The sequence below is a fragment of the Neovison vison genome, chromosome 10 (assembly GCF_020171115.1).
Source record: "Neovison vison isolate M4711 chromosome 10, ASM_NN_V1, whole genome shotgun sequence".
NCBI classification, from domain to species: Eukaryota; Metazoa; Chordata; class Mammalia; order Carnivora; family Mustelidae; genus Neogale; species Neogale vison.
In genome coordinates this window covers 60181591-60209465 of record NC_058100.1, presented here as the reverse complement: position 1 = coordinate 60209465, position 27875 = coordinate 60181591, and the positions used below count along the sequence as shown (strand labels likewise).

Below are 27875 nucleotides of genomic sequence, written 5' to 3'. Positions count from 1 at the left end.
ATTGTGTACCCATCTCTCTGCCCCCTGAGATCACGGAGGGTTCCACCTTGGAACCTGCTCCTCCCCTCTCATCGCAGACCCTCCTGCCCTCCTTTTATCCCTCTGATAACTTCTGTCTGCCTCTCTCTCACCCTTGTTCGTGTGGCTGTTCCCAGGGCCTGTGTTAGTCTCCTCCTCCCTGGAGGAAGGCTCCATCATGCCCTCCCTATCTGCTGATGACTCCTATGTCTGACCTCTGCTGGAGTTTCCCATAGAGACAGAGGGCTCCACCCGCACGGTCTTCCCCAGCCTCCCTCGAGGCTGCTCCCTTTTCTTTGCCCTGTGCCCCCATCAGTGGCACCACAACTGCCACCAGACTTGGGAATCCCTCCACTCTCTCCTGCATACCCCACCAGACTCACCAGTTCCATCCCTAATCTGTAAGCTCCTCTCCAGTCCCAGGTGAGTGCCCTAACTCAGATCCAAGATTCCTATACCTGTAACTAGGCACCAGCACATTAAGGGGCCTCCCCTACCTTTGGGTTTGCACTATTTTCCTTCAGTCCGATAAAAGGCAGTGGACAGAACTCTAGAGTTGCAGAAAGCAACTCTAGATGGGTGATCCTCCAGGGTCAGGGGTGGGCGGGGGGGGGGGGATTAAATATAAAGTAGCATAAGGGAACTTTTTGGCATTGGGCATACTGGTATGTGACTGCTGGGTCTACACACATGCCTGTCAAAATGCATCAGGCTGTACGTTTAAAACCAGTGTGTTTGATTGTATGTAAAATATACCTAAATAAAGGTGATTAAAGCCAAATACCCTTCCATGTCACCGCAGTGCCTGGAGAGCCAAGTTAAAATTTCTGACCCCTGCACAGGTAATTATGGGACCTCTTCCCCTTCCCCTAAACACCCGCCCACTGCGTACCCCTGAGACCTGGAAGGGGCCTCTCCGTCCCCGCCCTTCCGCGGAACATCCGCTGCGACCCTCGACACTAGGCTGACCCTCGACACTAGGCTTGAGCCTCCGGACGCAAAGGCTTCCTATGGGGTCCCGCGAACAGACATAAATGCCCATCGCACACACTTTCCGGTGGCGTCCTGGCGTTTCTGTCCCCTCCACCCCGCTTTGGTAGGCTGCGGGCGTGTCAGCTGGAACCTGCCTGCTCCAGGGTTGCATCTCCAGCACCTCCCATCCAGCCGCTGCGTCCTGGGACTCAGGCCTTGCATCAGTCTCTCTGGAAGGACCCCCGGGACAACACCGTCGACTCGCTCCTCCAACCTGAAGGGGGCACTGTGGCAATGTCGCACCTGTCTCCCTGCTCTTGACTTCTCCCTGCGCGCTCCCAGAGCCGCTCGCTCGGGGCTCCGCCCCTCCTTGCAGCATCTCTCCTTCCCATTGGGCGAGGGCGGGCCGGGCCGTCCAATGGGACGAGGCGTTGGTGCGAGGAGGTGCCGCCATCTTCGGGCCGCTACGACCCCCGCACCGGTCTCTGGCCGTCAGAAGTAGGTGGTAGGTCGGCTGGGTCGCGCCGCCTGCGGTCCCCGGCCTCGTCCCCTCACTCTCCGCGGCGGAGCCACAATGCCGCAGTACCAGACCTGGGAGGAGTTCAGTCGCGCGGCCGAGAAACTCTACCTCGCCGACCCTATGAAGGTAAATCCCCGCGGGACCGCTGCATCGGCCCCGGGTCAGGATGTCATCCCTATGGTCCGCGCGGCCTGCGGAGCTTCTCCAGCCCCGCCGGGAGGTGCTGGGTGTGAGCGGAGACGGACCCTGCCAGGTGTCGTGGCTCCCACTGCCTCCTCCCGGAGGAACGGCCGGACGAGTCCCGGAAACCGGGTCATCGCCGGCCCCCAAGCGGCCCTGCTCTGCCTTCCCCGCCCCCAAGCCCTGTGGCCGCGGTAGGTTTACGTGTCTCTAAGGGCAGGGCTCCTCCCACTGGGGCTGCGGCTTCCTGACCCTCGGTGGTCTCGGTGCCCTTTTCATGTCCCGCTGTGGCGTGTATGAGAAGGCTTGCACCCTTTTCTCGGGAGAATACTCTTAAAACGTAGTTTAAGAGTATTACAGTATTTACAGTTTAGGGGGCTCATTCGTGGTCCCCACAAAAATTACGGTGAGTAGATGCCAGAGGTTAGCTCCTTATTAAAGAGCAAAGAAGGCCCCATGACGGGAACTGGAGCATTCAGGTCTTCATTTTTCTTCCTCCCGAGTTTCTATTAATTTTGTTGTTCTATCCAGAGACTGTTTAAATCGCTCCTTGTTAATTAAAAGTTTCGGTAGGTTTTTAGACCTAGATACCTAACAAGAAGCTGTGAAAGTGTTTGTCCATTCTTTACAGTAACATAATAGGTGATGACATGAGTTAGGTATTTTTGAAATCGAGTGTTTTGTGTATGACACGATTTCTAGCTCCTCCATTTGGTTGACGTCCTGTGTGTGCTGGGACATTTGTTTCTCCGTGCAGTGTACTGTGAGAACGATACAGGATTTTTGTCCAGAGGTACCCACACGGTACACAAAATATCTGAAAACATAGTGAAGAGTATTGAAGTTCATGTCAAGAGTAATCATATTTTAATTAGTTAAATTTAATAGGGAAATGAACACAAGATAGTAATGACAGCATATTGCCCGTGAACAGAGCTGGTCAAGAATACACAGGATCGGGAGATTGATTTTCCTCCCTTCACCTTACAGAAAAGTCCAGGGCATGAAAACGTCTACTGGTTTTCAACTCTTGATTTTTTGATAGGTGAGGGGCACTTGACTGACAGTTTTGTGGAGTGCCTTCTATGTGACATTCTACACTACGTATCCTCAGGTGTATAATTCATGTGAACAGGCAAAACAATCCCTTGAGGCAAATGAATAAATAGTCTTTGATACTTGAAATGGATTGCCTGGTCTCCAAGAGATGAAGCTAGAATTTGAACCCCATTCTCTAAACGCCGAGTCTGTGCTGTCTCTGCTAGAACTAAAGAAGAGGACTTTTGTCAAGACTCCTCGGAATCCGTTTTGGAAAATTTTCTGTCCTCTCTCCCACCCTCTGAGCCTGCTGAGTACACCTGTCACCTTTTCCTGTTCTCTTGCATTGCTCTCACTGGAGATGGTGTTCCTGCTGGACCATGTGATAACCTCTCAGTCAGTCTTTCTGCCTTTTTAATCCCTCTTTTTACTCATGCCACACCTGTCTAAAACAAAAATGGAATTCTCTCAGTTTCCTACTTAAATACTGGCTTTTCATTGATTGCCAGGTAAAATCCAGACTCCCAGTCCACAGTCTGACCCTCTCCAGTCTTTCTGGCTTTGTCTTCCCACCATATCCACCATCGTCTGCTCTAGTCTCATGAAGTTAGAAAATTTAAATCTTCATTCACACTGATCCTTCAGTTTCTCTCCTACCCTTTTCCCTAAAAGAAAAAAGCGTGCATTGACAAAGCCATCTTTAGCAAGCTTTTTTACACTTCCCCTTCCCCCAGTTATAATGACTTGTTTTCTCTTTTAGCATTTTACCTGTGTATGCCTCTATAAAAGGACTTCATTCATGCTGTCTTGTGCTTGGTTATTTTGGTTGATGGAATTCAGAGTTCCTAAGAGAGCAAGAGTCTTGATTGCTTTTTCTCCTTTTGTAGCATCAGATAACATAGGTGCCCCCTCAGTTACAAAATAGACTCTCTTACAGTGTCATAGAGCTTTTAACTCCCACTTCCCCTCATGAAGCCAGCCATTATTCTTTCAACCGAGACTGAAGATTTTACGTAGTTGTCATGCTTAACACATTTTTTTAAAAAGATTATATTTATTTATTCGAGAGAGGGAGTGACTGAGAGCACAAGTGAACGGAGGCAGAGGTAGAAGCAGACTCCCCACTGAGCAGGGAGCCTTAGGCGGGCTCCATCCCAAAACCCTGAGATCCTGACCTGAACGGAGGGGAAGTCAGAAGCTTAGGCGACTGAGCCACCCAGGCACCCCCATGATTAATTAGCACATTTTTAAATTGCTGTTTCTTTCTGGAGAACTGAATTTTTTTAAACATGTAGAATTAAATAACCCAATATATAGAATCTGGTGTCTAAAGATAATCTAGTTGTAATTTATATAAGTGCTTTCTGAGTTCCTTTTCTCCTTTACCAAAACACCCCCACACCCCCAATCCCGGGAGAGCAGAGACATAGTGGGGAAAGCTGGAAGGTACAGCTCTTCATAAGACCTTTTTCTTTAGTTTCCAGAATTGTCTCGAGGCTTCTGGTTCTACATTGTGACCATTTTAAAATTATGTTCCTGTTTTGGCTTTTAGATACTTCACATCTTTTGAAACAGCTGGTTATTCTTGTAGGTCAGCAAAAAACGGACTCTGCCGCACTATACTATTTTGAATCCATCATTTTTTTTTTTAATTTATTTATTTGAGAGAGAGAGACAGTGAGAGAGAATGAGCGAGGAGAAGGTCAGAGAGCGAAGCAGGCTCCCCATGGAGCTGGGAGCCCGATGTGGGACTCGATCCCGGGACTCCAGGATCACGCCCTGAGCCGAAGGCAGTCGTCCAACCAACTGCGCCACCCAGGCGTCCCCTGAATCCATCATTTAAAAAAATAAAATTGATGCTCCCAAACCCTACTGGGAGATGTTCTGTTCTAGGTAAATCATTTTCTTGGCTCCCTAACTGTGGAATGCCGAACAGTGGAAGGTGTGGAGCATGGTGTTCAGTATAGGGATTGTTTTTGGAAAAGTCGTTGATGGAGACTTCTTTCCAGGACAGAATCCTGTTTTTCTCTCCTAATGCATTGTGTGGTGCCATGATTTCGCTGAATGCTTGAGTCCAGTTCTACCTCCTGAGAGCCACAGGGAGGGGACAGCATGAACTGTGACTGCCGTACTTCCTGCCACACAGATTTGGACTTGCACAGCGTAGTCTGATGTTTTTCCTCCTACTTTTCCTTTCATTCTTCCGCGGCTGGGTTGATATTGTAGGGAAGGAAAAACTCTTCTCTTTTACCTTCTTAGATTTCATAGCTGGGGCCCTGCAAATTAAACTGACAAGGGACAGAGTAACAAGAAGGAAGACTCAACACATGTATGCAATGTGCACGGAGTTTACAAAGCATTTGACTTGAGGAGGTAGTTAGAATTGGGGCCTATGTACCGTGATCAGCAATGCTGATGGAGTGTGGGAAAGAGGGTGGACTAAGGATGGGATTTGGAGATACTGTGGAGGGGAAGGTGATTAGTAGGGATTGTTCTGCAGATAAGAGTCCTCCTTTTCCCAGGAAGGGAGAAAGGAGCACCTTTACTACTAGAAATTTTATGTCACCTTTATGAAGGTTAATTTATGTCCTGTTCTTTAGCCAGAAAGGGCAGAGAGCTAATCTCTGCTCAGAACAGTCCTTATGCCAAAGTGACATGTTTTGAGGAAGCATGTTGTGATCCCTTCAGTATATAGGTGGTCCCCAACTTACAATACTTGGACTTTAGTTTTTTGACTTTTGGTACTGCAAAAGCAATATAAATTCAGTTGAAATTGTACTATGAATTTGAATTCTGATCTTTTCTCGGGCCACAAAGTAATTTCTACACCCAGTGAAGGGCTTGAACCCATAACCCCGAGATCCAGAATCGGATGCTCTACCCACTGAGCTGGCAGTGGGTTTATTGGGGGAATAACCCCATCATGAGTTGAGGAAGATCTGTATATTTGTGTCAGGGGGTGGGCAGAGGGAGAGAGAGAATCCCAAGCAGGCTCCATTCCCAGCACAGAGCCCAGCATGGGGCTCAGTCTCACAACCCTGAGATCATGGCCTGAGCCAAAATCAAGAGTCGGATGCTTAACCAACTGAGCCACCCAGGAACCCTGAGATCTGTATATTCTTAATGCCAAACCACCTTAAGAGTCTCACGGATATTCCCTGAATGTGGATGTGTTTTGGGAATTTTCAGGATATCTCTTCAAACTGGCTGCAAATAAATTTTAAACTTTTTAGTAAGTCTTTTTAAAAAATGAATTATAGCAATAGGAAGGAACTAAAATACTATTCTCTACCTCATTCCAATAATGATGTTTACAGTAAAGATGTATGTAGATGTTTTGGCTATTCTAGAGGGATCCTCTTTAGCATACCTGAAGACTAATTATTTATGAGAAATGTCTTCTGACTTCACTGTTTCTAAATGTGTATTTTTATTTCAGGCCCGTGTGGTTCTCAAATATAGGCATTCTGATGGGAGTTTGTGTATTAAAGTAACAGATGATTTAGTTGTAAGTATACATTTTTATTTGTTGCATATTTCCAGATTCGTTTGAGTTAATCATTTGTTTGAAATTGTTTACATAGAATTTATGCAGATTGCCCATTAGGATGCTTATTTTGCATTTCATTCCAAAGTCAGAAATCTCATTCTAGAAGCTACTTTTTTAGACTCTTGGGGAAATAATGTAGTACGTCAAGTGTCATTTAGTAATTACTTCAGACCTTAAACAAAAGGAGTGTACAGACTAAAACTGGGTATGAGGGGATAGAGGTCTCCTTATGAGTGTATGGGAAGGAAATGGTGTTCGGACACATGTTACAGGCTTCATAGCTGCCTCCCTCCTTCCCGCCCTGCTCAGTCTTGTCCCTTCCGCACACCCCGTTACTTCCGGGACCCTCTGCCGCCTGATCTCCACACAGCGGCAGTTGTCCAGCCCAGCAGCAGCCCTGCGCTTCCAAACCTAATGGTCTCAGCAGTCTGCATCTTACTGGACCTCCTGGCTGCTTCTCATACATAAAACCACTCTGGGGGAAATTGTTTTGGCATCTGTGGCTCCGTTTTATCTTCTTTTTCTTTTTCTGTGCTTGTCTTAGTGCTCTTTGCTAAATACTGGTTTCTCCAGAATTCTATCCTGGGTCAGCTTTTCATACTGCTTCTGGAGCAGTCCATTCAGCCACAGTGCTCGGGACTGCTGCAGTCTGCTGCAATCTGGAGACAAAACCTGTCTCCAGATTTGTACATTTAGGTCACATTTTTCTTTTGACTTCCTGACTAGCTCCCTGTTCAGCATCCTTTCCTCGATGCTCCTCAGAATTAGCCTGTCCAGGATGGAACTCCTCATCACTTCTGAAACTGCCACCTCCTGTTTTCTAGTGCAATAGAGTCCTCTGTTTCCCGTTCTCACGTCCACTGCCCCTCACGTGAAGAGCTTGTCTTCGATCCTCTGACGTGCTCCGTGTGCTTTCCCAGGCACTTGGGAATTGCTGACTCAAGCACCCTGGTCTCATTTCCTGTCACGAGCATTCTGTCTCCACTGTGCCTCCCCTGAGTTTAGGGTGTCATCCTCACTTGGCTGGCTGGCTAGACCCATCTCCCAAATGTGTCCCTGTTCCAGTTCACCCTTTAGTTGTCTGGAGAGATTTCTAAAAGGCAGGTTTGGTCATTAGACCCTGCTTAAAACCTTAAAACCCTGCATTAAAACCTGCTTAAAATGTATACTTACAACTAAATCATCATACTGCTAGTGTGACTGCAACCTCACATGCCCTCCATCTTCTGCCTTTCCTGCGTTACTGCGGGGCTCCTGTGACTGGGCGGGCTGTCTTGGGCCTCTTCGGGTGTCCTCTTCCCATCTTTGCGGCATTGAATCCACTGCCACCCCAGTATGGTGAGATGGGTGCTTATCTTTCAAAACCTAGCTGAAAGGAATGCTTCCTCTCTTGCTTTTCTTTTTGGCTCTTTTTTGTGCTGTATCATAATTGTTTTATCATATTTGTCTTCTTAGTAGATAGTGAGCTTCAAGACAGTAGAGAGCAATAAAGTTCTTACCTAATGTCCAGTGACTAGCATGGTATCCAGACCCGGAGGTTACTTAGATGAATTCTTTAAAAAATTTCAGAGTGACTTTTTGTCTTTGCTCATATATTAGCTTTTTATATATTTGCGTTCAACGTTCTGTTGTGAGGTTGCGTGAATTCAGACTTCTAATGATTATCGTGTCTTCCAGGCACCAGTTAAGTTGGGAGTAACTGAAAACATGAAAAATGGTGTTGTGTGCTAGACTTAGAGTCAAGAGATTGGAATCAGAGTTTAGCCATTTACCAGTGTCTCAGCCTTGGAAAAGTTCAGACCAAAGTTTGGCTTTCTGGGGCCCCGTTTCCTTATCTGTAAACTGCGTAGTGGTGGTCTGCTCCCCTGATCCGGGGGTGGGACATAAACCCCACACAGGAAGGTACCTAGCATTAGTGCTTGCCTCCCAGTACATCTGCGCATGCGCTTGAGTCTGGGGTGTTCACACTGATGATTGTCTCTGTCATCTCCGTTGTGGTGGGCACAGAGTGGGGAGGTTTATCTACTGAAGACAAGTTGGCATGCCCTGTTTTTAAGTTAGGAAAAAATGCAGAACTGATTTTAATACAAAAGGCTTTAACTCAAAATGATGACTTTTTGCCTCCAGTAATGATTAAACATAATTAAGGATGCGTGGATGCTGGTATTGGGAGGAACTTTATGTCACACTGATGATTCCTGTGACAAGATCGAAATGTGAAAAATGCCTTCTGTGTTCTTTCTTAAATCTACTGAGAATTAGTCCATGTTTGGAAGGGGCCAAAGACACAACCAAATCCATTCTCCTAAATAATAAATAATCCGACTCAACTCTGACAGAAGAAAATCTGTTTCCTAATGACTCTTAAAAAATGTGTGCACTCCCCTTGCCAGTTCATCTTAATAGTTACTACTTCCTTCAGAAACTCAGTCTTAGGCTACATTTATTATTATCACTGTGTCTTTGACTTTTTTATAATCCCATTTATGCTTCATTTTTTTCTGATCCCACGAATGATTTATAATATTTTCTAGGACTTTGAAATCTTTTCTGTCAAACCATAGGGACAAGGTAGATAGATTCTCCCACAGCACATATACTGAAATTGGAATGTTGGAGATTATTATGGCCTCTTTATAAGATTGTTACACAAATTTTTACAGTATGTGGATAACAGTTTTAAAGTTATCCACATTAGCCTTTTAAAGCCTTTTAAAGGCTTTAAACTTTAAAGTCAACTCACACCAGTCGGGGATGATAAGATTGAACAATAGGTCACTTGAGTTCATAAATTTTTTTTTTTTTTAAGATTTATTTATTTGTGTATCTGAGAGAGGAGGGAGGGCCAAAGGGAGAAGCAGACTCCCTACTCAGCAGGGAGCCCGACTTGGGGGGGAGTTCCGACTTGGGGGGGTGGTTCGGAGTTCGATCCAGGGACTCCAGGATCATGACCTGAGCCGAAGGGAGTTGCTTAACAGCTAGCCACCCAGGTACCCTAAGCTGATGAATATTATTGCAGAATCATTCGTTTCTTTAAGACTCATGTGAACCCTTAGGATAGGCTAAAGAAAAATGGACCTTTTAATACAAAATAAGGGGGGGAAATTGCAGCTTAAATTTGATATTTTTGAAGACTCTAGACAAATGGTTTTTGACAAACCACAGGCAGATCTTAAGCATGTATTTAACTTGGAGCAAATATTTAACCTAGAGCAAGGAAGAATTTGGTTTGGATTAAAAATTGTGAATACCTTAAAAAAATCAAAGCTGGACAGATTTATCTGGTTTAATTTAGACCATGACCAGCTGTGAGCAAGGGATGGTGGATTTTTTTTTCCTTAAATTATCATTACTATTGCCTCCCCATCTCCCAATTTCACAAGTAGGGAAACAAGTCCTAATATTGCTGTGCTTTTCCCAGTATAACTCAGTTACTCATGACCAGATCCCAGGGAGAAAATAATCTGATTCCTAGCCTGGAGTTCTCATCAGACCCCACAGCAGGATTTAGCATGTTACTTAATTGGTCATTTTTGAGGAGCTTCAGAGTTCATTTAGTTTTTTGCTTACGGCAGTGGAGTTGGAAATACTAAAAGATACTAAAGGAATGAATTGTCGGGGGCATAGAAACCTTAACTGCCTTAGTATGAGGAAAGACTCCTATTTGTACCCAATCCTACATTTGCTACGTTGTTGATAATCTAGTTTTGCGTAGTTAATGTGTACTTTTAACATTTCTGACAGTGTTTGGTGTATAGAACAGACCAAGCCCAAGACGTAAAGAAGATTGAGAAATTCCACAGTCAACTAATGCGACTTATGGTAGCCAAGGAATCCCGCAGTGTTGCCATGGAAACGGACTGAATGATTTGAAAAGAAGATCTGTCATGTTCTTAGGAAGTAAATCTCTTTTGAATCTGAAAAAGTATTGGGAAAGAAAATACTTTATGTAACTAAGTGAGCTCTTCAGAAATGGGGAGATGATTTTTTGTACTTTTTTTTTTTTTATGTTTACTTTAGAGAGCTAGGAATGTAAATGCTTTCAGGTAGGAAACTTTTATTTATTTTTGGAAACTGAACAAATACATCTATGTTGGGAAACCTTTTGCAGGTTGATGTGGGACAAAATGTGTAATTATTCTCTGGTAAGTTTGTTTCAGTAATGTGAAAATGAGATACCAGTGAAAGGCAGTTCTTCCTTTATTAAATTTTAGTTAATCTGTCTTTGAAAGAAAATTAAATGTAACTATTTTGCCAGATTGATATATTTCTTTTGGAGCATGAAATCTGTGCTGTTGATGACCTACAAACAAAATATGGTAACTGGAATTAATCTGTGCCCAGCAGCATACCAGACTCTGTATGATACAGTGTGTAGTCTCTGTTCTAAAAGTGATCATGGAGGGTGCCTGGGTGGCTCAGTGGGTTAAAGCCTCTGCCTTCAGCTCCCATCTTGATCCCAGGGCCCTGGGATCTGGCTGCATCAGGCCTCTGCTCAGTGGGGAGCCTGCTTCCCTTCCTCTCTCTGCCTGCCTCTCTGCCTCCTTGTGATCTCTGTCAAATAAATAAATAAAATCTTTTAAAATAATAATAATAATCATGGAAGCAGATAATGCTTTCCTTACCTAACACTTTACAAATCTGAACTGTGTTTTTGAATATAAGGGATTTGTAGTATCCTTAGCTTGTGGAGCAGAGACTTGCTTTGAATCTAGTTTTCAGTGCTTGGAAACAACTGCAGTTACTTTAAGTGCATGAACAGAGTGATCACTAGTGGACTGAAAGCACCGTATACACAAGTATTTGTCACAGATTTCCCATCTGCATTTTCCTGGAAGGGCTAAAGATTATTCAAACTGTTAAATCTTTGCATGTGTCTGTGCCTGCCCCCACCCCCCCCCACTCGTTTCTCTCTGTATTTAACCAGGGTGTTAAGCCTGACTGTCACAGCTGTTATGTTTTCCATTAGGCCAGAAGGATATTATTTGATATTTATCATATTATAACCTTAATTTTACCACCTAAATGTTCACATGTTGCTTCCTACATTACAGTATTTTTTGGTTAGGAATTTGTCATGTTGAGCAGCATTTTAATATGGAAAATTTCGTTAGCCATATAAATTTTTGCATGTTTCAGAGAATTAAGTAAAATATTATATGAATATATTGTTTCTGTTGAAGTTTTTAAGTTCTCGAGAATATACTGTATTCATTTAGTCTAAAATGAGTCTGATGATGCTGTAAGTAAATTTTGTTTGTTGTTTTGTTTGCTGGTACTTTTTATTACATGACTTTCTCTGAAGAGGTATGTTGATGGCAAGGTTGTTTTTGTCATTAAGAGGAGTAACATCAAATAGTAAAGGGTATTTGGGGTTTGGGGTTGTGTCCCCACCCCCCACCCCTGAATCAGTGGGATCACTGGAGGATTTTTGGCCTTTTTCTTTTTCATTTACGCCTTCTACTTATTAACACTACTTTATAAAAATAACCTGGAAGGGTGAGACTGGGATTGGGATTCCTCAGGTCCTTACAACTTACAGCTTATAGCAGAGGGCGCAAGGCAGATAGCCTGTGTTACAGTATTGGCTCTGCTGCTTCCTGACTCTGTGGTCTTTGGATACTTCTCTGAGCCCGTTACCTTCTCTGGAAATTGGGCTGACAACAGTACTTCTAGGACTTGAGAATCAAATGGTAGAGTCTATCTACGTCAATAAATAGTAGCTGCTAGCAGTAGTAATTATATTTTTTTCAGGGGAAAAGGTGTACCTGGCTCTTAAAGTTTATTTCATAATTTTAATTGAAGGATTATTTAGAAATAACATCTGCTTTTTCTGCCGAGAGCTGTATCTTTTATTAAATGTCATTTTTGGCAGTTGGGGAACAAAACAGGACTGTCCCCATAGAGAGTGTTCTTATGTGGGAAGAAACTGAAATCCTTAAATCTAAAACTTCTGTTTGTGTTTGCACAAAATAAAACTATTAAGATAATTAATTTGTAAGTATCAAGTTTATTAAAGTAAATATAAATAACAAAACCCCAAATCATCATATATTCTGAAAATTGCAGTGCTCTATACTCCCAATTTTTTTTTTACTCATGAAGTATTTCTAGACACCCTAATCACACACACCCGGGTTAATTTTTAACAAATGTGTTTGTGATATGTTTGGTCAAACCCTGCTGACTCTCATGTAACCCACATGAAGTCACGGTAGTGATTGAGATTCTAGGTGTAGTTAGCAGTTAAGACAGTTTCATTTTGTTCTTCTAAGGACCCACTCTCCTTGGAGCGTAGAGTTCATTAAACATTGCTGTTAGGCTACATATGTTCTCTACTTACCTCTTGGGGTACCTAGTCTGCCAGCTTTGTCTTAAAAATCAAAGGTCTCACGGCACGTGAGTGGCTTAGTTGGTTAAGTGTCCCACTCTTGATTTCAGCTCAGGTCATGACCTCGGTTGTCGGATTGAGCCCTGCATTTGGCTCCATGCTTAAGATTCTCTCCCTCTCCCTGTCCCCCTGTCCCACATGGGTTGCTTGGGCTCGCAAAAAAAAAAAAAAGCGTGTGTGTGTGTATAAAGTGTCTTTCTCAGCCACAGCTTTAAGTCATTGATAGAGGCAGTGTTGGCAGCATTTTATAGTTGATACCTTCTGTTACCCTTAGGAAACTCTAAGATTAGCAATTGTATGATGCTAAAAGTCTTCAAAGTACTCTAAAACAAATTCAAAATGAGGGAAATATGAAATTAATTGCCCAAGTACAGTAAGAGGTCCTATCCTTTCTGCCTACTGAAAATAAAACTAAAAGCCAAATCCCTATATTCGTTGCGCTCCTCCTGTTCATCTTTGTCAAAGATGGCCTTGTGGTAACTTGTCATCGTATTCAGTATTATTTCTCTTGGAACAACAGGGAGAACGTTCCTTTTACTGCAGTTGAAATGTATGATAATGTGAGAAGAAAGTCAAAATAATTTCATTCCTCTTTCTTATATTAAAAGCACTAGTTGGGGGGTACTTGGCTGGCTCAGTTGGAGGAATGTGTGGCTCTTGGATTTCAGAGTTGTGAGTTTGCAACCCACGGTGGGGAGAGAGAATAAGCTTTAAAAGCACTAGTTGGACTGGTTTGCGATAAGGTGGATCAGCCACTTGCCACCGCAGCTCTTCTACCAGCTTCAGCTATGAGTGTGTGGACCTCCAGAAGAAAACAGCAGGTGGATTAGGGAAGAAGATGAGAGCTTGAAGTACTACTGAACCTATGACGAGTCCACCCTCCCTCAGCGCCCCCGGTATCCCACAGCCTGAACTCAGCACATGGGAAAGCTGGAAGTGAGTATTGGAGTACAGATGCGCATAAGCCCTCTCATTCTGGCTCAGGGAGTACAAGGGGAACTTCTAATACACCCAAGAGAGTGTAGAAATCTTTTGGTTTTTTGCTCTTTTGTGTTCTCTTACCATGCCACCACTTTGACCTCCAGCAGTCCCATCATGGTGGTAGCATCCGCTGTTGGCATTGGGAGTCTGTGGGAGCCAAAACATGGGGAGAGGATCCTTCCTCTCCCGTACAGCTTTGTCTCCAAGAGGGTAGAACCAATCCCCATTGCATTTCTCTCTTTGGCCTCCATCTACTTGGCCCTGGATGCAGATACAGTGTCAAAGTAGTCTTCTGTCCAGAGAATTAGAAATAGAAGGAACCCCAAAGTACCAAAGAGATCACAGAGAGGAAGGAATTTCAGAAAGGGACCTCAGTAAGTTGCTGATGAACCCCTGTATGTATACGTATCCAAGCTGTACATATGTGTGGATCTGATGCTTTTCAGTAGACCAAAGACTAATGAAGAGACCACCACCTAGATCCCAGCCTGGCAACTAGGAGGCATTTACATCCTATAGATCCAGAAAGCACTGCAGTAGTTTTGAACAGACATCCCAAACTGTCTTCTGAAGGCTGTGAGTCCAGTGTCAGTTTAGTTTTCAAAACCCTTGCCTTGGAACGCCTGGGTGGCTCAGTGGGTTAAAGCCTCTGCCTTTGGCTCGGGTCATGATCCCAGGGCACTGGGATTGAGCCCCACATTGGGTTCTCTGCTCAGCAGGGAGCCTGCTTCCCTCTCTCTCTGCCTACTTGTGATCTCTGTTAAATAAATAAATTAAATCTTTAAAAAAAAAAACAAAACACAAAAAACTCTTGCCTGATCTTACACACCTGAAACTCTATAATGTGTTATGTCCATTTTGCCAGAATTTTTAAAAAATAATAAACTTTTGCCTACGACCTAGCCAGGTTGACTGCCTGCTGAAACAAAAACTCAGTATTTTCTAAAAATACTAAGTTTTTAGAAACTCAGTATTGAACTCTTGTTCAAAGAGTTTTGAACTCTTTGGATTTGAACAAGAGTTAGAGTTTAATGACAGTGTTCGAAATGTCAAGGATACAATCCAGAATTACCTGGCACACCAGGAAATGGGGAAAACCTCAATTCCTAGAAAAAGACACAGATATCACATGTTGGAATTACCTGACAAAGATGTTAAAGCAACTATTATAAAAGTGCTCCAGCAAATAATCAAGAACTCTCTTATAGCCAATGGGAGGAAAAAGAACCTCTGCAAGGAAATAGAAGATATATGTATAAAAAGAACAAAATGGAAATTTTAGAACTGAAATACACAGTAACCAAAATGAAAAACTCCCTGAATAGTGTAGCATAATGGAGGAAAGCATGAACTTGAAGATAAACCAAGAGAATTTAATCTGACCAGAGAAAAAGGTTGGGAAATGACAAAACCATGAGCAGAACTTCAGAGATCTGCAGGGCAATAATAAAAGGTCTAACATTTGTGCCATCTGACTCCCTGGAGGAGAGGAGAAAGCATAATGCTGGAAAAAAATATTTGAGGAAATACTGGCTAGAAATTACCCACTTTGATGAAAAACTTAAGCCTTTGGATTCAGGAAACTCACAAGAGAGTCGTAATGAAAACTGGACAATACTCTTGAAAACAACCGGTGGAAAAGCAATGCATTATCTATGGGAAATAATGATTTGGATGACTGATCTCTCATCAGAAATGGAGGCCAGAAGGAAGGAGCACAACATTTTGAAAAGGCTAAAAGGAAAGAACTGACAACCCAGAATTCTATATCCAGTGAATATATCCTTCAGGAACTAAGATGAAGAAAAACAAAGAATTCATTCCCAGCAGACCTGGTCTAAAACAAACCACTAAAGGGAGTTCTTCAGACTGAAAGGAGATGACACCATAACAAAAACGGAAACATTCAGGAAAGAAGGAAGAGCAAAGGGAAAAGTCATGATCTGGGTTAAAAGAATTAAACGGTTCTCTTGAGTTCTTAAAATACATTTGATGATAGAAATAAAATAAGACACCAATGGTATTTTCACTGATGGAAGACATAAGACATCAGTAACAAAGGGGGATTGTGGAAACTGTGTGATAGTAAAGTTTTTGCAGTCCACTCAAAGTGATGAAATCTTGTTTCCAAGTAGACTGAAAAACTACATATGTGTACCCTCATCTCTCAAGCAGCCACTAAAATAACTGCAAGTAGTTCTTTTAGTAGATAGATAAATGAAATACTGAAGAAAAAAAAAAGACCCCAAGAAAGGCAAGAAAGGGTTATCAGGAATAACAACAAAATAGGAAACAAACACAAAACAATAAAATGGTAGACCTAAAGGCAAACATATCAATACTTACATTAAGTGCCAATAGTCTAAGCACACAGAAATTTTCAAAAATCAAAAAACAAAACACTAGAACCAACTATATGCCTTTTACGTAACAGTTTATTATAAAATATATAAATCAGGGACGCCTGGGTGGCTCAGTGGGTTGAGCTGCTGCCTTCGGCTGGGGTCATGATCTCAGGGTCTTGGGATCGAGTCCTGCGTCAGGCTCTCTGCTCAGCAGGGAGCCTGCTTCCCTTCCCCTCTCTCTGCCTGCCTCTCTGCCTACTTGTGATCTCTCTCTGTCAAATAAATAAATAAAATCTTTAAAAAAAAAAAAGCTATAAATCAGGATTGATCAAATGGATAAGGTCTGGAAAGATATAAAATGTAAACCTTCCATGTCCTTAGGGCTTATTACTCTCCTAGTGTGTTCATGAATGATTACAAACGCAAGCTTTGGCTGTCCATTATGTTCTGTGATGTAACAATGATTGAATCACTGGTCATGCACTAGAGCTTGATCTCCAGCCACCCTTACCCTTCCCAGAGGATGGGCTAACCACCCTCCTTAGAGCCCCAGTCCTCTAATTACAGGGTTGGTCTTTCTGGCATGGCTAACCTCCTTCCTGAGTTACTTCATTAGCATAAACTCAGAGGTGGTCCCAGGGACCCACCATGAATAACAAAAGTACTTCTGTCACTCAGAAGACTGCAAAGATTTAGAGGTTAATTCCTAGGAAGCTTGGTTTCCTGGAATAAAGACCAGAAAACTTCTTTACAATAAATCTCAGCAGTAGAGCATTCACTGTTGTCATACAGGAGACAAACCAGTGCAGTAAGGCAAGAAAAAGAAATAAAAGGCATCCAAATTGAAGAGGAAGAAGTAACTATCTGTAGACAACTTGATTGCCTACATAGAGAATCTTATGGAATCCACAAAAAAAAGCTGCTGAAACTAATAAGATTGTAGGTTACAAGATTAATATATTTAACATATAATATATACAACTTTATATTCCTATATCTATTCCTTTATATATATCTATATATCTATTCCTATATACTTAGAAGAAACATGGAAATTAAACTGAAAGTACATTTTTAATATCAAAAGATATGTACTGAAAGCTACAAAACATAGCTGAGAGAAATTAAGAAGAATTAAGTGAGTGATCTATTTTATTCACAGGTCAGAAGAATCAGTATATTAAAATGTCATTTTCCCCCGAATTGATGTATAGGTTCAATGTATTCCCCAATTAAAATCCCAGCAGGCTTTTTTGTAGAAATCGATATTCTGATTCTGAAATTCACATGGGAAAGCAAAAGAGCAGGTGGGAATAGCTAAAACATCTTTGCCAAAGGTGTGCCAAAGTGTGGAGCTATAACTGCCTTTTTTCATGTCTTGCAAAGCTACCAGCATAAACCGCACCAGCATAAAGGAGATCAGTGGAACAGAATACAGTCCAGAAACAGACCCACACATATATGGATAACTTAATTTACAAAGATTTAAAAGCAAGTCATGGAGAAAAGACAGTCTGTTATAATGAATACTGTTTTTCTGAAAATAAATAAATTGGAAAAAAAAGAAAAGAGTCTGTTTAACGAATGGTGCTGGGATTCAATATTCCTATGTTTAAAAAATTCAAACATTACCTCTACCTTGCACCATATGCAGATATTAACTTAAAAGATGAACTATGGATCTAAATATAAAACCACAAAACTTTTTTAAGAAGATTACTTATTCTGGAGTGGAGGAGAGAGGGAGAATCCAAGCAGACTCCTCGCTAAGCACAGAGACCAATGCGGGGCTCAATCGGGATCCCCGAGATCATGACCCAAGGCAAAATCAAGAGTTGGATGCTTAACCGACTAAGCCACCCACTCTCCCCTAAACCACAAAATTTATAGAAGAGAAAAGGAGGGAATCTTTGTGACCTCGGTTAGGCAGAGATTTCTTAATCTGTATGCAATGTATTAAAAAAAAAATTGGGCTTCAAAATTAAAATCTGTTCTTCCAGAGACACTAAGGCAATGACAAGCCACATATCAAAAGAAATTATTTGTAAAGCATATGCGTGTGTGTGCATATATATATGTATAAACTCTCATATAAAGGTCTCTCAAAACTCAAACCTCCTCCCCCAAAAAAGTAAGCAAAAGAACCTTGACTGAGGATGTACATGTGGCCAATAAACCCATGAAAAGATGTTGAACAATAAGTATTAGTTGTTAGGAGATGCAATTTAAGATCATGAGATAACACTACGCAACTATTAGAGTGGCTAAAATTTAAAAGCTTGAGTGTACCAAGAGCTGATAGGGATTTGGAGCAACCAGAAATCTCATACAGTGCTGGTAGGAACGCAAACTGGTATGACCATTTGGAAAACAAGCAGTTTCTTTAAAAATTATACATGAATCTACCATCCACACAAAGACTTGTACGTGAATTTTTTTTTTCAGATGTACTTTTTTTTTAAGATACTATTTTTAGGGACTCCTGGGTGGCTCAGTCAGTTAAGCCACTATCTTCAGCTCAGGTCATGATCCCAGGATCCTGGAATGGAGTCCTGCAGAGCAGCAAGCCTGCTTCTCTCTCTGCCTCTGCCTGCCACTCTCCCTGCTTGTGCTGTCTCACTCTCTCTCTCTCTCTGACAATAAATCTTTAAAAAAAAAAAAAAAAGATACTATTTTTAGGGCACCTGGGTGGCTCAGCGGGTTAAATATCTGCTCAGGTCATGATCCCAGGGTCCTGAGATTGAGCTCTGCATCGGGCTCCCTGCTCAGTGGGGAGTCTGCTTCTCCCTCTGTCCTTACCCCTGCTTGTGCTCTCTTGCATGCACTGTCTCTCTCAAATAGCAAAAAAAAAAATTAATTAATTAATTAATTAATTTTGAATACTCTGTACACCCAACCTGGGGCTTAAACTTACAACCCTGAGATCAGGAGTCCCATATTCTACTGAATGAGCCAACCAGGTGCCCCAACTTGTACATGAATGTTAATCCTGGCTTTATTCGTTAATAGCCCCAAAGTGGGAATAACCGAAAGTCCACCAACAAGTCAAGTTTTGTATAAACAAACTGTGGTCTATCCATACATAGCAATACCACTCAATGATGAAAAGGAGGAATAATTACCAACACACACGACAACATCGATGAATCTCGAAATAACCCTGATTTAAAGGAACGGGGTCTATAAGAACATCCTGAATGATTTAATGTAGGTGAACTTCTAGCTGCAAAAGCTGCAAAATAACCTAGAGTGACTGCAGGCAGAGGAGTGCTTTCCTTGGGGACAAGGGGCCAGGGAACAGAGGGGATTGCAGTGACACATGAGCAAACTTTGCGGGCTATGGATATATTCCCAAACTCCATCCTGGTGATGGTTCCATGAGTATTCACATACCTCAAAACAGGAAATTCTAAATATTTGCAGCTTATTGTATGCCAATCATACCCCCAATAAGGTGTTTTGGGGAAAAAAAAAAAAAGGAGGAGGGCGCCTGGGTGTCACAGTTGGTTAAGCACCCGACTTGGTTAGGGTTAAGGTCCTGAGATAGAGCCCCGCGGCAGTCTCCACGCTCAGCACAGAGCTCGCTTGTCCCTCTCCTGTTCCTCCCCCTCCTCCTCGCATGCTCCTGCTCTCTCTCAAAGTAAAAATCTTAAAAACGAGCAAGAGCACGCCGCAGTTCGCTGCAAGCCTCCAGCTGCCAGAGCTGAGTGATTTGCTGCCGGCTCTTCCTGGGCTGCCCCCGCCACCATCCCAGCACCGCAGGGGTGTCCGAGGCTCTTCCCAGCCGCCTTCCTTCCGTCCCCCTCCCTTCTCCCGGTTCCCGCCACTCGTCTTCACTCTTACTCCCACTTGGTGTGCTTTCTGGAGCACACAACAGGTGTGTTGTGTGAATTCTGATTTTGCTCATTTTCCTGTTGAGTTGTCATTTCTGTAAGGGTTCTTGGACAAGGTATTTAACAAGAGCGCCTCAATTTCCTCAGCTGCAATTGGCAATAAAAGTAGTATTTACCTCATGGGGTTGTTACAGAGATTAAGTGAGTGAGTATTTGGAAAGTGCTTAGACCAGTGCCTGGCACAGTCAATCTCTGTGTGTTTATTTAAAAAAAAAAAAAAAATGTGCTCTGTGGGGCCAGAATATCCTTTGTTGTGTGTGTTACAACCGTTTTCGCCAAGCCTTGGTGTGTGGGAGATCTGGTTCCTTTCCTGTGGCTGCATCTCAAATGACCACAAGTTCGGTGGCTTGAAACAATACAAATGTATTCTCCTACAGGATCACGGGTCCGGAGTGGGTCTTCAAGAGCTGGGGTGAAGGTGTCAGTAGGGTTTGCTCCTGCGGGACCGTCTAGGGGAACGTCTGGTTCTTTGCCTTTGCCGGCCCCCTGGGGGGCTGTCCTCCTTCCCTGGCTCATGGCTCCACATCACATCATCTTCCCACCCTCTTTCTGTCCCGTCCCCTCTGCCTCCTCTGACCTCCTTGCCTCCCTCTCGTAAAGATCTTGTGACTATGTTTAATGCCAGCGCATCTAGTCCAGGATTGTGTCTCCATGTCAGTCTTACCTGCAAAGTCGCTTTTCCACATAAGGCAGCAAATTCACAGGCTCCGGGGATTAGGGCATCAGGGGAGCCATTGCTCAGCATGCTACAGATAAGCTTTGGTCAGAAGCACATTACCGCCTTGGATGGTCGCCACTCACTGTCCTCCTCCACTCCTTTACGGATCGGGTCTGACCACTCTTCTTCACATCCATGCACACACAACTCACACGAACAGGGGAGCCGAAGCCTGTGAGGTCACCCTGGGCCAGTGAGGGATGGGAGCTGTTCCCCCCACTTTTCGTCCCCTGGGTGGAGAACTCTGAGACTCGGAACCTCCTCAGAAGGTTCCAGAGGAGCAAGCACCGGCCGCCCAGAGCAGTGGCCAAGCCGCCCGGAGCAATGGCCAAGTCAAAAACACATCCTCGTGGGGCACCTGGTGGAGGCTCAATCAGTTAAGCATCTGACTCTTGATTCCAGCTCAGGGTGTGATCTCAGAGTGGTGGGATTGAATCCCACGTCAGACTGGGCATTCGGCAGGGGAGTCTGCTTGAAATTCTCTGTCTTCCTCTGCACCTCCTCAAAAAAGAAAAGGAAACACCTCCTCATATCATCTTTTCCTCTCTTACATTTTCGCCTCCTCACCCTTACTCCTGTCCCTGGGGTCACATCCCAAATAAGCTGCTTACATGCAAACCCTTGTCTTACATTCTGCTTTCAGGGGACCCTTGATTCGAGCAGCAACAACAAACAGCTCTTGGAAATGAAGAACGTGATTGCTGGAATGAAAACACAGAAATGTGAAGAGAAAAAAATACAGAAATAGCTCAGAAATTGAAGCCGAGAAGGGGAAAAAAAGAGAGAGAGAGAAAGGATAAGAAAAGTAGCTCAAGATTTGGATAACAGGAGGGCGCCTGGGTGGCTCAGTGGGTTAAGCCACTGCCTTTGGCTCAGGTCATGATCTCGGGGTCCTGGGATCGAGTCCCGCATCGGGTTCCCTACTTGGCAGGGAGCCTGCTTCCTCCTCTCTCTCTCTCTCTGCCTGCCTCTCTGCCTACTTGTGATCTCCCTCTGTCAAATAAATGAATAAAATCTTAAAAAAAAAAAAAAGATTTGGATAATAGGAATTTCCAAGAAAAGGAAAATGAAGTGGAGGAAATCATCAATAAGATGACCTAAGAAATATTTGCGGAATTAAAGGACATGAGTTTCCAGACTGGAAGGGCCCCCCACCTTGGTGCCTTGGACAGAGCATAAAAGTCAACCAAGTATGAAAACCAGTGATGTTGGAATTTCAGAGCTGTGTGGGTAAAGAAAAGATCCTAGAAGCTTCCTGAGGGAGAAAGACGTTTTTAAAGAGGCTCTGGCATTAGAATGGCTTTGGACTTGGGGCACCTGGCTGGTTCATTTGGAAGAGCGTGCGACTCTTGCTCTTGGGGTCCTGAGATTACTTAAGTAAATAAACTTTAAAAAAAAAAAAAAAGACGACGACGAATGGCTTTGGACTATGTCAGCGGCAGTCCTAGAAACCAGGAGATCACAGAACAAGGCCATCACACTTCTGAAAGAAAATTCTTTCCATTCTGGAATGTTGCATTAGGTAACAGGAAGCATCATATAAACGTGTTTTCCAGACACACCTAGATTATGTTTCCTGAAGTAAACCCCCCAATCTCAGTACCTCGAAAAAAGTTTAATTTTTTTGCTCAAATTAGAGGGAGCTGTGGCTCCACAGTTCTGCTCCTACTCACAATCAATGTCTCGATCCTCCAGGATCGAGAAAAGAGCAGAATCTCACAACAGCTCTCAAAGCCTCTGCTCAGATGTCATGTCCTATTCTGTTGATCAGAGAAGGTGCCATGTCCAAGCCTCGCATCAGTGACCTGAGAATTATATTCATCTGCAGGGAGGCACTAGAGGTCACCAAGCAAAGGGCAGGAATCCCTGAGAACAGTAATCTACACGATGTCTCAAGACTTTACAAGAAGCGATCAGGGCTGTGCTCCTCTAAAACCTTAAAGGATGGAGCGCCTGGGTGGCTCAGTGGGTTAAGCCTGTGCCTTCGGCTCAGGTCATGATCTCAGGGTCCTGGGATCGAGTCCCGCATCGGGCTCTCTGCTCAGCAGGGAGCGTGCTTCCTCCCCTCTCTCTGCTTGCTTCTCTGCCTACTTCTGATCTCTGTCAAATAAATAAAATATTTTTTAAAATTTTAAAAAAAAAACCAGCCCTTAAAGGAGTGAGTCACAGAAGAGGGAGAAGGGGGGATACAGGATGCAGACACCTAACGGGAGACACCGAAAAGATCCCCAGGGTGAGGTGAAGGGCAGCCAGGCAGGGGAGCAACCAGACCAGATGAGGCAGATCAGCAGTCTCCCGAGGCACTTAAAAAAAAAATGAAATAGAAGGAAATCCAGCCTGAATGAATTTACTATTGAGGGGTTGGTGTTGAAGTAGGGGCTGACCCACAGGAAATCACACAAATTTCAAAAAGTGTTAATGTTAAGGGGAAACATGTTAAACAAGAAAAGAAAATTAATCATAGTTCTAAAGATCAGTGCTGAATTGCCTTCAGAACAATGAAAACAGTGAATAATGATACCACTAAAATTATTTGGCGGACTTTGGGGAGGATGGGAGTCCAGGGAGCGATGTCAGTTGAAGACAGAGCTCATCTCTGTATCTTTAGATGTCTTCAGTCTATGGTGCCTGAGATGTGAGTGGGAAAGCAAATGTAAATATACAAATACAGGAAGAATCCACTAGAAGGGTTAAACCTGGTTTTTACTCTTTCAGGATAATGGGGGCTGGGGGTAGAATGGGGACAAGGGCTGAAATTGCTGTTGTCTTCAACACCTCACAGACTCAGCTGATGCTTCAAATAACAGATTGAAACAAGAGGTTTAAATAAGAGCAGCAGCGCCGCGCCCCCCCCCCAATCTGTTCAGAATGGGAACAAAATTATTTTCAGTCAAGTAAGACAGAGAAAAGATGCCGTGTCCAGTGCAGACCCCTAGAGGGCCCAAGAGAGCCTTTCCTGACTTGGAAGTCTGTTTGCTTGGGAGCTTCACTTCTGTTGACCTCTGATCTTCACACAATTATATCGCTGATCCTTGCTCTTGAAGTCCTGAGAACAGGGTACAGTCAGAGAACCTGGGACACCTGGGAGAAAGTGGTCTGGAGAGTCCGTGTGAAATCGTCTAGAAGAACTTTGGGGATTGGTGAGTAATCCTCTATCCTTCTCCTTTCTGTGGATGCGGGGAAAATGCTTGAAAGTCCAGCAAGTTGCATCTCTCCTCTTTGCATTCTTTCTAAGTGTGAAATCTATAGAAAATCTAAAATTACTTTCTATTACTAGTAACTCAATACATAGGATATATTACATATTATTTTGTCATTCCTGATATCCCCTTTGCAAATTGTCTTGTGTATTGTGCATGGGCAAGTTATTAGAAACTGGGGATTCTGTTTGGATTTTATTTATTGGTCGTTTTGTTGTAACAACAGATGCTGACAGATGACTGGTAAATATACTTGACTATAAAAATGGTGAGACGACGCAGAGAAGAAACTATTCTATACAATCAATATTCTTACAAAAGTCTTTCTCTCCAGAAAGTTTTGTAAAATACCCATTTGGCATCCCCGCCCTCACGTCTTAATGTCCCAGTGGGTTTGTAATCTGTTCATCTTGCAGTAATGTGGAGTGGGTGTTATGCCCTTTGAGAATGTAACTGTCATAAAATGCAGGCAGGATCTGATGTAATCAGTAAGCTTTCAATTGGTGCCTGGTAAAGGAATTTATTGGTAAGTATGGGGAGTGTCCGGATAGCAGATTGGGCGGGTCAGGAGCCCCGTGGTGAATGAGAGCCAAGGAAAAGCTTGCGTGAGAAGAGGAACAGCAGTTTGTGGGAAGTGATCCAAGCTTGGAATTGGCAAGAGCACCAGACATGCTTTAGAATCTTCAGGAAAAAGAAATGAATCTGGAGGGTCCAACCTCCGAAAACAGTACTTTTTTTTTTTTTTTTAAAGATTTTATTTATTTATTTGACAGAGAGAGAGATCACAAGTAGGCAGAGAGGCAGGCAGAGAGAGAGGAGGAAGCATGCTCCTTGCTGAGCAGAGAGCCCGATGCGGGACTCAATCCCAGGACCCCGAGACCACGACCCGAGCCGAAGGCAGCGGCTCAACCCACTGAGCCACCCAGGCGCCCCGAAAACAGTAGTTTTAAGTTAATTTTTATTTTTCTTTATTTTTAAAGATTTTAAGTATTTATTTATTTGAGAGAGAGACAGATACCCAGAGAGAGCATGAGGGTGGGGAACCCAAAGCAGGGCTTGATCCCAGGACCCCAGGACCATGACCTGAGCCAAAGGCAGACACTTAACAGACTGAGCCCCCCGGGCATCCCCAAGCTAATTTTTATTTTTATTCCTGCACATGTTTTGTTGCTGTTTTTTTTTTTTAATTATTAAAATAATCAGGGCTTGGGATAAAACAGAACAGGCCCCATCATTCATTTTTCTTATTCTACCTTCCAAGGCTTTTAGCATTTACTTCTGTATTTTGAAATTACTTACTTACAATGTGTATTTCCAGGTTTGTCAATTTGGGACATTGTCTATTGATTTTATAGTAGATAAAGTCTATACACCTTGACCATTCCCACTGCATCCTCCCAATCTGGCAACAGTAGCTTCTTGTTAAATCAGTAATTCACACAAGCATGAATACTGCTCACTGCAGAGCCAAGCCGTGCACCATGATTACTTTCTCTTTCCTGAACGACTTTCTGGTTTTCTTGTAATTATTTGATTTTTTCCACTTTGCTTATTTTTCCATGGTCCTTTCTTTAGTTTTTTCCCAAATATGCCCTCAGATCTGACAAGTGTCTATTCATACTATTTTCCCAAAAGTTTAATTCTATCAGTTAATGGGTTAATTCCATCTTTTCCCTGGAGACCTGCCTCCCAGCACCTTGTGTAGCCTGCTACACACTTGTCCTTAGGACCAGCAGCTCCTCCTTTCTGTCAGATCCCCTGCTCCTAGGAACCAGATGTTCTCCCTTTGTAATTTCCAACCTTGTTTTGCTGGAGCACATCTGCTAGTTGCATCTCAAGAAAGGGTACGTGAGAAGTAAAAATGGATTTTTAGCCCTTGCATGTGTCAACATGTCTCCCATTTGCCCTCATACTTCATTCTGAAATTCTCTGTTGTAGATAATTTCCCTCCAACTTTTGAAGGCCTTGCATCACTGTCTTAGGGCATCAGTGTTACTATTAAGAATATTGTTGTTTGGGGCACCTGGGTGGCTCAGGCATTGGGCATCTGACTTCAGCTTGGGTCATGATTCCAGGGTCCTGGGCTTGAGCCCAGCATCGGGTTCCCTGCTCCGAGGGAAGCCTACTTCTCCCTCTCCTACTCCCCCTGTTTGTATTCCCTCTCTCACTGTCTTTCTATCAAATAAATAAAATCTTTAAAAAAAAAAAAAAAGAAGAAGAAGACGACGACTACTGTTTGTGTTGACCTCTTTACATTTTAGTTTTTCTCTCTAGGAGTTTCTAGGAGCTTATCTTTTCTTTAATATTCTGAAAGTTCACAGTGACTTGCCTTGGTGTAGTTCTGGCTTTTTATTGTGTCTTTTCAATCTGGAGACTCCTGTCCTTTGGTTTGGGAAATATTCTTGGGTTATTTCTTTAGTTACTTCCTTCTCTATATATTCTTCTCTCTCTCTCTTTTTAAGATTTTATTTATTTGAGAGAGAGAGAACAAGCGAGAGAGCTAGCCCGAGCAGGGGGATAATGGTGGAGGGGCAGGAGGAGAGGGAGAAGCAGACTCCCCGCAGAGCCTGAGCTCCCAGAACTCTGAAATCATGACCTGAGCTGAAGGCAGACACTTCATGACTGAGCCACCCAGGCACCCTGGTTTTTTTTTTCCTCCCCTACAGGACTCTTATTAATCTGGTGACTTCCCAGATTGGTCTTCTGATTTGTGTTCTGTTTTTCTGGGAGAATCCCTCAACTCTGTGCTGACTTTTCCATGAAAAATTTTATTTCCAACAGTGTTTTCTAACTGTAGGAATGCTTCTTTTGTCTATTGCCTCCTATTCCTGCTTCATAAATACAATTCATTTCTTATCTCTGTAGATATTAGTTTCTTCTGTTGCCTGCGAGCACTTTCTGTACTTTGCCTTTCATGTCAGAGGCGTTCCCCAAGTGTCTGATCTTTTAGTATTTAGGACTGAGACAGCTGACACTGAAATCCAGTTGGCAGCTCCGGGAGAGAACCACAGACTGGCCTTAGTGGTGGGCACTCAGACGGGGAGCGAACCGCTCACTATTCCAGACACAGATCCTCCACTTCCTGCCTGGGGGTTATTACCCGGAGGCGGTGATCTGTGAACCCAAGCAGGAAGGGGCTGAGGAGGGACTCATAGTTCAGCGTGAACACTTCTACTTGATTCTACTTAAGCGAGTGCCTCTGAGTGGGAAATCTCTCTGGTCAGTTTCAGAAAATAAACCCCTAACCTGCCGAGTTAGGCAGATCGGAGGGCTTGGAGTAGGAACCAGGGACAGGGGATATAATTTCTTGTACAGACTTTAATCCTTCTAGGGTTCCCCCCCCCAATTTTTTTTTATCACAGTAAAAGACATATGACATAAAATTTGCCATCTAAGCCATTTTAAAGATTTATTTATTTATTTTAGAGAGAGCGCAAATGAGCAAGAATGCACAGGGGAAGGGCAGCAGGAGAGAGAGAATCTCAAGCAGACCCCCTCTGAGTGCAGAACCCCATATGGGGCTCCATCGCACCACCCCAAGATCATGACCGGAGCTGAAACCAAGAGTCAGTTGCCAACTGACTGAGTCACCCGGTGCCCCTGAGCATTTTCAAGTGTACATTTAAGTGATATTCCATTGATTCCTGTTGTTGGACAACCATTACCGCTATCCATCTGCAGAACGCCTTTCACCTTACAAAACTGAAACTCTCCTCCTGAAGCAATAGTGCCCCCCGTGGGTAAGTCTTTGCCTTGCATTCTTGCCCTGCAGGGACACTCAGGGTGTCCCCACACCCACCCACAACCCTGCCTTCAAAGGCTCCTGATGCCTTTAGCTCCTAAGACTTTGCCAAGCTATAAGGTGGGTGTTGGCAAACTTTTCCTGGAAAGGGCCAAATCATAAATATTTTAGGCTTTATGGGTAACTGCTCATCTCTGCTCTTATAGCCATAGACAATATGCAAACAAGTACAACCTCGTTCAGTAAAACTTGATTTACAAAAGTGAGTTGTGGGTCCTGTTCGGCCAGGGCTGTAGCTCTGGTTGTAGAAAGGTTTTTAGCTTTAGT

General features: G+C 43.4%; 1 protein-coding gene across 2 annotated transcripts; it reads left to right on the top strand.

The window, feature by feature from the left end:
- The first annotated feature begins 1410 nt into the window (after window positions 1-1410).
- Window positions 1411-21501, top strand: SRP9 (signal recognition particle 9). Of its 2 annotated transcripts, none has more exons than XM_044267408.1 (3): window positions 1411-1636; window positions 6168-6236; window positions 21250-21501. In XM_044267408.1, exons 1-3 carry the CDS (start codon window positions 1565-1567, stop codon window positions 21352-21354), a joined length of 246 nt encoding a protein of 81 aa, XP_044123343.1. In that variant the 5' UTR covers window positions 1411-1564; the 3' UTR covers window positions 21355-21501. The 2 variants fall into 2 exon arrangements, with proteins under 2 accessions (XP_044123343.1, XP_044123342.1); XM_044267407.1 differs by lacking the exon at window positions 21250-21501 and adding an exon at window positions 10023-10537 and having other exon boundaries at window positions 1414-1636.
- The last annotated feature ends 6374 nt before the right edge of the window (window positions 21502-27875 follow it).